At 34.9% G+C, this 9,885-nt stretch overlaps 1 protein-coding gene across 1 annotated transcript in view; it reads left to right on the top strand.

Moving 5' to 3' along the window:
* The first annotated feature begins 675 nt into the window (after positions 1 to 675).
* Positions 676 to 9,885, top strand: part of LOC109063869 (testis-expressed protein 264-like) — a 20,723-nt gene continuing 11,513 nt past the window's right edge. The window contains exon 1 of the mRNA XM_042766710.1: positions 676 to 974. Coding sequence (XP_042622644.1) covers positions 933 to 974 — 42 coding nt within the window. The 5' untranslated portion in view covers positions 676 to 932. The remainder of the gene's footprint in view (positions 975 to 9,885) is intronic.

Here is a 9,885-nt window from a genome sequence, read left to right as displayed (position 1 = left end):
AAAAAAAAAAAAAAAACTCTCTAATGATGGATTTTCTCATCAGATCTGTGTTTTCAGATGGTTCCCTCTCTCCCATCCTTCTTCTCTTTGGAATATCAAAGGATCTAATCTCTATGGAAATCTTTTCGAACGTTTCCTTGGGAACCAGGCTGAGTTCCACATGGCTGAGATTTTCTAATTTCATTTTTTTTTAATTTTTAACTTTTATCTTCGAGGTTGTGAAAATGTTTATAGTTCGTGAAGTAGCCTTTATGAAATGAACAAAAATTTCAGTATTATTGGCTATCTACAGACAGTATTTTGGTCAAGTCTCCCATGGAAAGCATAAAAGTGCTTAACCTCTTACAGCAGAATGCCACAAGTTTGATGCACACTTTGGGAAGATTGTGGACCTCATAATGACAAGGTACAATTTAAGCAATCTCTTCTTTCAGTCTGTAACCTAAAATGTGCTTTTATCTTGTCCTATGTGAAATATGAAAAACCTGTTTTTTTTTTTTTACCTTCTCTTGGATTCTTTTGTTGTGTTCCCTAGAGCTCCTTGGATGTTTCATTCATCATGGAGAGTGATTCTACTACCATTCTGACAGGCTATAGCCATTTCCCAGCAAATAAGAAATAGTCTCTTTTGAACTTTATAGATGTCTGAAACACTTTTCATAATCGTGTTTTCTTGGTCATACTGCCCATTTTTCACTACTAGGGTTGTTGCAAGTCCTACTTTTTTAAAGAATTGACAAAGGGGACCCTGCCAATCCGGTGAACCTCTCCTTCAAGATAACACATGCAAATTTTAGCTTTCCTTTTTTGTTTCCTGCCAGGGGATTTTCGGCCAGACCTGTAATGAAATTTAGGAGCAGTCGACTGTGAGTTTGGAGTCTCAGGAGCTCGGAGGAGCTTATAGGAGGACCAGAACCATTTAGCTTAAGGAAATGGCTTTGACAAAAGACCGAACACAGGGACGTCTTTCTCGGGTCAGTGATTTACAAGGGAAGACCAATTGAATGTATTTAGCTGGCGCAAATAGGTCACACTAATCAGAGAAAGCAAGTTTCTTGAACAAAGTTATTTGTGAAAGAGGATGAAGTGCACAAAGTTTCATAATGGGGTCTTTGTGATGATGTGGCATTGACTTTCAGTAGAGAAAGGACTGGAAGAAATTCATACCATGTTTGTGTGATCTACATTAAATCTAGTTTAATCTATGTTATCTAATATGTTGCTAATTACGAAGCGATTGTAAAATATTTAATTTTTATTTCATCTAGAGCTGCCTGGATCCAATATACTGTTACACAAGTTTTCTCTTTCTCAGCTGTTTGTATAGTCAACAAGCAAAACAAAAATAATAATAATAGGTACATTTTACATTTACATTGATGTTGGGTAAACTATCATAGTTAGGGTATCATAGAGTGTGCTATTTTGACTTGACTTTTGACTAAAAAAAAACCACCCAAAACACCCAAGCAACCACTTAGAAATGCACTAAACTCTATTTAGAATATCTTAGAAACAGCATAGCAACTTCCCTTGCAACCACCCTAGCATTGCATTGTCTTCCAGAAATGTAAAATATAGTTAATCTGTTAAAATGTAGTCTACAGTGTTTCTTAAAAAAAAAATCCTGAAAATATATATATATTTTTTTTGTCCAAATAATGGTGCCTTTTTGTAAACCTTACCTTAGATATTTTTTTTTTTTTTTTTTTTTTTTACAAGTGTCGTTTTAGAAGAGTCTAAATGTATTTTTAGAGATTAAGTGGCGGATAATGGTGATGGTTGTCTGCTGTTGGTAAAGACACCACTTGTTGTCCATCCCCTGTTTTTTTAGTGACGTCTGACAGTTGTCCACCCTGTAATCCTGTAGATTACTGTCATTAGAGGAGGAGGACAAGAGCAGGTGTCAGAAGAGAATTCCAGTGGACATCAGCAGTCTATTGTGGAATATTGGGATATTGGGATATGATGTGTCTGTTGAAGCTTAGGATTGTTTTTAGACTCTGTAAGGTTGTTGTGTGAGCACAGAATGTGTGAATCCTTTGAGATGGTACACCGTTAAATATAGTCAAATGTTTTCTTCTATTGTAAGTAACATTTTGAAACCCTTTCTGAAACTATTGTTGAGTTACATTTCATTATAATTAAGTAATACCGGTTGTTGTTTTTTTTTTTTTTTTTTTTTTTTGTTTTTTTTTTTACACATATTTCACCACCAGTGCCAAGTTGTTGCTACATAATTGCTATAGCGTTTAAAATGGTTTTCAGTGTTTTGCTATGTAATCCCAACATATTCTGAGTGGTTGCTAAGTGGTTACTAGTGTGGTCTGGGCAGTTGCTATGAAGTTACTAGTGTTTTGGGCATTTGGTAGAAGTTTAAGGTGTTCTAGGCAGTTGCTAGGAAGGCACTAGAGTGTTTTGGTGGTTGCTAGGAAGTTGCTGGTGTTTTGGCAGTTACTTGAAGGTTACTACTTGGCTGGTGGTTAGGAGAACACTAGAGTGTTCTGGGAAACTTGCTAGGAGGTTACTTGTGTGTTTTAGGTTACAAGTGTGTTTTGGCCAGTTACTAGGGTGTTGTGGGCAATTGATAGGGGAGGTTACTAGGGTGTTCTGGGTTGTTGCTACGAGGTATTTCAAGGTTTTTGGGTGGTCATTAGGAAGTTACTAAAGTTTTGGACAGTTGCAAGGAGGTTACCTCGGTGTCCTGGGCAGTTGCTAGGGTGTTCTGGGTGTTTGAAAGGTTTGTTCAAATCTACCCTAGGTTTAAGCTTTAGACAGCACCACTCTTAACTGTTTATTATCCCAGACCTCCAATAGATTTCTTCCTTACTGATCTTTGACATTTTCTCTTCAGATGATATCACAGCTGGTAATTTCCTACAATGGAGAAAGATATCAGTTCTGTAAAGCAGTTTAGACACAATTAGGCTTTCTTACAGCAACAAATCTATGAAATAAGGAAGATCAGGGGATCACCTATCAACATAATAGATTTTAATAACAAAGACAAACTTCAGAAAAGTGCTGAGATATTTCACAGATGTGTGGTTTGGTGCTGTTCTTGGCACATTCATCTCTTCATAACACTTTCAGTCCTCTGCGGTTGCCCAAGACAAAGCATATGGGTGTGGTTGTGTGTGAGAGAGAGATACTAGTGACAGGATATGTTGTGTTTAGAAACAGTACATTTGTACATTGGGCCATGAGATCTTGTTTAGTCCCAAATTTATCCAGAGTACTTTTGTTTATTTTTCTGAAAACATGCAGGGTATATTTGGAAAGGGTTTTCCTCTGACGTTCAATCAGATGTTTATCCCCAGGCAAGGAACTTACTAAAGAAAAGAAAACACTCATCCATTCTCACATGAAAAACTTTGGTGTGTGAGAGGAATAAAGTTATATAAATACATCAATAATGTTTTATTTCTCACAGGCATTCTCTGTTGGTGGTGGCCAGCTTTGACCTTCTGTTTCTTCTCTGTTATTGTTTTAGAGAGATTTGATATGTGTTTGGTATCAAAACGTCATGGAAAAAGAAATTTTATATATATATATATATATATATATATATATACACACACACACACACAGTATATATCATGCTATAATAATATATATATATATATATATATATATATATATATTGCAACACAGCAATTTCAATAAGTTGTTATACCCTGTAGACACTCTCACTGTTTCTTTTGCAGTAGAAAAACAACAATTTTCTAAATGCAGAGCTGGTTTGAATTGCAGTGGAGGGACATCCCAGACAATCTTAAAGCTACTCAATCATCAAGCCAAATATTTGATGGGCTTCTCCAGCAGTCACCGCAGGGGTCTTTTCTCCTCGTCACTCATGTCTTTTTCATAAATAATGTGGAGTCTCTCTCAGAATTTTATCTTTCTCTCATGAGATGTGCCATCTTTGCAGATATTAAAGATATTGGGGATATTTTCTGTTAGTGGTATGTCATTATGAAAGATCATTTAGCCTTGAAGAAGCAATATGGCATTTTGTTATTTAATTAATAGTTAATTTTTCTTGCTGCAGGGTCAAAGTGTGGATCTGGTTGCACCATTAAAGGGATACTCCATCCCAAAATGAAAATTTTGTCATTAATCACTTACCCCCATGTTGTTCCAAACCCGTAAAAGCTTTGTTTGTCTTCGGAACACAATTTAAGATATTTTGGATGAAAACCGGGAAGCCTGTGACTGTCCCATAGAATGCCAAGTAAAATACACTGTCAAGGCCCAGAAAAGTATGAAAGACGTCGTCAGATTAGTCCATATGCCATCAGTGGTTAAATCTGAATTTAATGAAGCCTGTGCAAAGAAACAAAAACAACGACTCTATTCAACAATTCGTCTCTACATATAGCACCATTTTGGAGAACATCCACTGTATGCAAATAGCGTACATTGTTCTGTGTCTTGTGGCTTTTTTTAAGCTTTTACAAATTTGGAACGATATGGGGGTAAGTGATTAATGACATCATTTTGGGGTGGAGTAACCCTTTAAGTTCTACAAGAGAAAAAAAAAATTACTGGTCAGAGGTTCCTCTTTCATAGTTCAAAAGTATATAGCTCATTTACACTAGCGTTCAAAAGTATGGGGTCAGTATGATTTTTTTTATTATTATAATTATATTTAAATTATTACTTTTATTCAGCAAAGATGCATTCAGTTGATCAAAAGTAGCAGTAAAGACATTTATAATGCTACATCAATAAATACTGTTCTTTTGGCCAGAAAATATCACGGTTTCTACAAAATAAAAATAAATAAAAGTTACCATTTAAAAAAATAAATAAAAGTTACCATTTAAATATTAAGCAGCACATATTAGAATGATTTTTGAAAGATCATGTGACACTGAAGACTGGAGCAATGATGCTGAAAATTCAGCTTTGCCATCAAAGAAATAAATTATATATTAAAATATATTCAAGTAAATTATAAAATTATTATTAAGGTATTAATGGAAGTATTTGATGAGAAGTGTTTGGGTTTGTATTGAGATCTTTGAATTTAGAGTGCAGATGCTGATAACCTGGCAATTCAGAGCAGAATTTGAAACACTGTTGTCACGATCTGCTACTGTGTAGGAGAGGAGGCGACGGAGGAAATCCAGAACAAATAGAGACTTTATTAACACCAAGGAACAAGCACGTAGCACAGGAATCGACAAACAATACCGGACGCTGGATATGGAAAAAACGCAGGGCTTAAATTATAGGACTAATCACGGAAATAACAAGACACATCTGGAACTAATGAACATAATCAGACATGAAGGAGAAAATAGGTCATGGGGAGAACATGGGGAGAAAAACACAAGACACAGGAACACAGGACTAACAACTGTGTCGATCTTTTCTCAAACTCTTGAGGAGATATGTGTGAGATTACTGGGTTATGTTTCACAACAGGATTTAAACGGTTTAATCTCCAATAATCTCTTTGCTTTCTATGAGAAGCAATAGACAAGATCTCATTTAATATTTTTATTTCTTAAAAGGTGTATTCTGAAACCGCAATTGGCCTCATAAATGTTAAATGTCTTATTAAACGTGTATGAAGTAATATCATGCTTGACACATTTTGTATTGGACTATGTCCCTTACTCCATCCCGATCGTTATTTCTGTGATTCTTTGAATGTAGAAAACCTTGGAATCTGATCTTGGAGCATCACTGAGTTCAAGATTCTTTTCATAGAGTAGAAAGGCAATCCATGCTTATCATACCCTCTGCTATTGTTGAGAAGAAGAAAAGCGGAAGAAATTTCCATGCCCTGTTTTTCTCTCTCTCTATCTCCGCAAGTCTAGCGAGGCTGAATCTATATGAGGGAACATTAATTAAAAGGATATACAGAGAAGAACAGCACTGTGAGATGGAACCTTTCCTCTTGAATTTGGATGAGAAACATTGACAGCTTTCATCTTCGTCTCTGGCTTACCCACCGATCCCTCTTCAACCCCCCATCTGTTTCTTTTCTTCTTGAATTTTGCGATGGAGCCTTTTTTGCTTCTGTATATATCTACCTTCTCCAGCATCATTAATTTGGCCATTCAGGGCAGTTGTATTTAAGCCATGTACAGATTAACCACCAGCTAATGGCCAAAATCAATTGGAAATGAGTTTAAATTACTTGATAGTTAATATGGATTACTTTTGTGAATATCTTATAACTCTTTTATGCCTTTTTTTGTGTCATTTTGGAGCTTGACAGACATTCGCTTTAAACTATAGTGAAAAGAGTAATTTCTTCAAATATTAATAATCTTCAAAAATTCACCTTATGTATTCTACAGAAGAAAGAAAGCTTGGAATGAGGTGATTAATGACTGAATTTTCATTTTTGGAGTGAACTATTCCTTTAAATCAAATTTGCTTTGTACTACAGTGAAGAGTTGCCGGCACTAGAACAGTGGGATTCCAAAAGTATAAAAGTGCTATATTCAAGTTCTCCAAAGTGTTATAGATTTTTTTTTTTAGAGTTAAAATATATTTTAATACCATCTATTTATATCTATCTACATTTTTATAAAAGTATTAAAAATACTTTCTTTATGTCATCAGTAGATCTTTTATTCCCTTACAATCTTTTTATTTAGGTTGATTGCTTTGGTTAAACTCCTTGCTGAGGAGTTTTAGAAATGCCTTTGGAGATAAATTCAAACCTAGGCTTTTACAAAATGGTTTAATTTATAGATCTGCATTCATAGGTAAAATATAGGAACAATGGCTGATTCTTTAAAGAAAAGGAATGACATGAGAGACTATTGACCTGATGATGATGGTGGATATGAATCTTTTTGCCCTTCAGCTTTATTTTTTATTGCAAAGTGCCACATGGGACTCTGAGCTGGTTAATTATCTAGAATCAATAGTTCAGCCATGAACCAATTACGAAATCCCACCAGAGAGAACGGGACAATACACTTATGGATTATGCATCAGCATTTTAAGTTGTACTAGACAGAAAAACCTTCAAACTTCAAATAATGATAAATTAGCTAAGCTTTTCTTTTTACTCGCACAAAACAATCAGCCCAATTTTGTGACCTAAGAGTAGGAATCAATGAATCAACAGACATTGTTTAAATTTGCTCATCTGCGCATTTTCCTTTTTCAGGTCTTGAGGGACCCGATCTCAAACAGTATGGCATGGATACATTGTTTATGATATTGGAATATTAATGGCGTTACGTAATTCCCCAGCTTCCATTCCCTTCTGTCTCCTTTCCCTGTTTACGGCAGCATACGTCAATCATCTGTCAGAAGTAGAATAGGGCTGTGGCGGGTAGATCAAGGTTTCAGATCAGGCCTTTCCTTTTTCAGACTTTGAATTTGTTTGTGAGTTCAATGGTTTAAAGGTTCAAAAATGTTTTTGTTGTTGTTGTTGTTTTTTTTGCAGTGATGCCATATAACTATTTTTGGTTGCCCAAAGAAGCTTTTAGTGAACAGTTCTTAAAATAAGCATTTTTATTTTTTTTTCAGTAACATTTTTTAAATTGTTTTTTGATTATTCATTTAAGATTTCAGAAACAGTTCTTAAAAGGACTGTATTTACACTAACCCTGCCCACCATTGTCTGGTTGGGACAGACAACATTACAAAAGATGCCCATCAAACAGCAGCCTCGTTAGCGTAGGTTTTAAGGCGAGTGGCGGTAACTTTTGACGCAATCGACCTGAGCTCGTTGTTTTCGATTTTGCCTTTTGATATAATTTTTGAAATGAATTTTTTTTTTAATAAAAATTAAGGAAATATTGTAAAAGTGGAAATAAAATGCCTCAATAATATTTTTTGATATTTTGTTGTTTTTGAGGTAAAGTGGTTGGGTTAGTGTTTGTGTGTTGTGTTTGATTGTCCCAATAAGACATCAACCATTTAATAATTTTAATAAAAATGATTATTTGCACAATACATTATTATTACATACTGTTTAATAATGTACTACAATACTGAGGTGCAAATATCTGCCACTGTTTGCATTAAGTATAAATAGCATCTACTAGTTTACACTTACTGCAAATAATTTTACTAGGGATGCATGATAAATATCAGCAGATATTACACTGATAATGAACGTGGATTTGCGCAGCTTGTCAGTTAACAACGGCTCCGTGTGCAAAATATATACTAATGCTAAAGGCTAGGTGATGAAGAGTCAGTCACGTAAGAATAGGTTTTTTTGATATATCCATAATTGTAAGAGTTGGATTCTGGTCATAATATAGCCCAAAATCAATCAGAATTAGATTAGACTTAACAGCCTGACTGAGTCATACAGGTGTTGAAAGCCTTTGTCTATGAGAAACAGATGGTGAAAGAGATATTCAGTAAAAGCTGAAGAACAGAGACGTCCCTAATGTCCCAGACTGTTTGAGTACATGTAGACAACTAAACATCGGGGGGTCTCTTTTTTTGGGGGGGGAGCAGTTGTCTGGCTTGTACTGATATAATTTTAATAAACTAATTTATTCAAATATAATTTCTGTCCAACCTGCTGATTGTTCATCTTGTTTTCTCACACTTCAGTCTCTTACATAAGAACCAATTCTGATTTGCATATTCAACACTTCACTTTAATATATTCATCAACTTAATGAATATTGATGTAACATTTGACTACTGTTAACTACACCCTGCCTGAAGTGAAAGCGACACATAGTCTGCAGTCTGGACGCAGCGATGGGCCTTTCAGGTGTTTGAAAAGAATATAATTATCAAAATTATGCATTTTTGGATATCTTTAACACAGAAAACAAGAAACATACTCATCCTCAATTAGTGTGATTTAGCGCTCATTAGATTTGAATGAAAAGATCACAAGACATGATTTGTCTCGATTGGAGGTTTAATGACTCTGTTGGGAGCGCTGTAAAATCGGTTGAAATGAAGCAAGCTTTGATAAGAAGTGTGTTCAGAATAATGTGTAAAGAGATAGAGAGGGCATTACAATAGTTCAGGCCTCATCAGTGTTAAAATCAGTGAGTTAACAGGAGAAAACCGAGGAGAGGAAGGAGGAAGAGGAAGTGTCAGTGGGTGGACACAGCTCTCTAATCTTAATGTCTCTGAAAAACCTGCTCTTAGCTTTTCAACCTTCCCTTTTATTTGCTCTCCCTCTCTTCTCATCTATCTTTCTCTGCCCTAAAGTAAGACCTTCCAGAGGAAATGTAGCAACATTAAATGTTCTATTAACCCATCACCTCGAGGGCCCTTAAATCAGCTCAGAATAAATCCCAGCATGAACTGAAATAAATAAATAAATGCACATGAAATATTAGAGTTGAAATGATTGTATTATGTGAAATGAAAGAGGCTGTTGGTATGAAATATGAGAAGCAGCCAGAGACTCACCGCGCCTTCAAAATAATCCAACTGAGGTGCGTAGACCAAAAAAAGTTTCCAAAAAAAGTGAAGAAAAAAGTCTGCACACTCAAACATCAAAAAGTCACAAGCAAGATGAAAGCAATATGAGCAATTTACGGAGTAAAAACAAGGCAAACGTTTCAGTCGCATGTTGACCATTTTCAATGCCAAGCTAACAATGTTAGAACTAGGAGCCATCTTAATTTGAAGAATCACATGATGATTTAAGAGATAAAAATATAAAAATAGTTCTTGGTCAGGACAAGTTCTGCCATCTCATTTTTCTCTATGAATATATTTCGCTATGAATTATGAGACAAATTATTTAATTACATACACACACACACACACACACACACACACACACACACACACACACATATATATATATATATACATACACACATATATATATATATATATATATATATATATATACACATATATATACATACATATATATATATATATACATACATACATACATATATATATATACAC

Source organism: Cyprinus carpio, chromosome A11 (genome assembly GCF_018340385.1).
Source record: "Cyprinus carpio isolate SPL01 chromosome A11, ASM1834038v1, whole genome shotgun sequence".
NCBI classification, from domain to species: Eukaryota; Metazoa; Chordata; class Actinopteri; order Cypriniformes; family Cyprinidae; genus Cyprinus; species Cyprinus carpio.
Note: the sequence above shows the minus strand (reverse complement) of the source record. Positions and strands in the feature narration are given on the sequence as shown.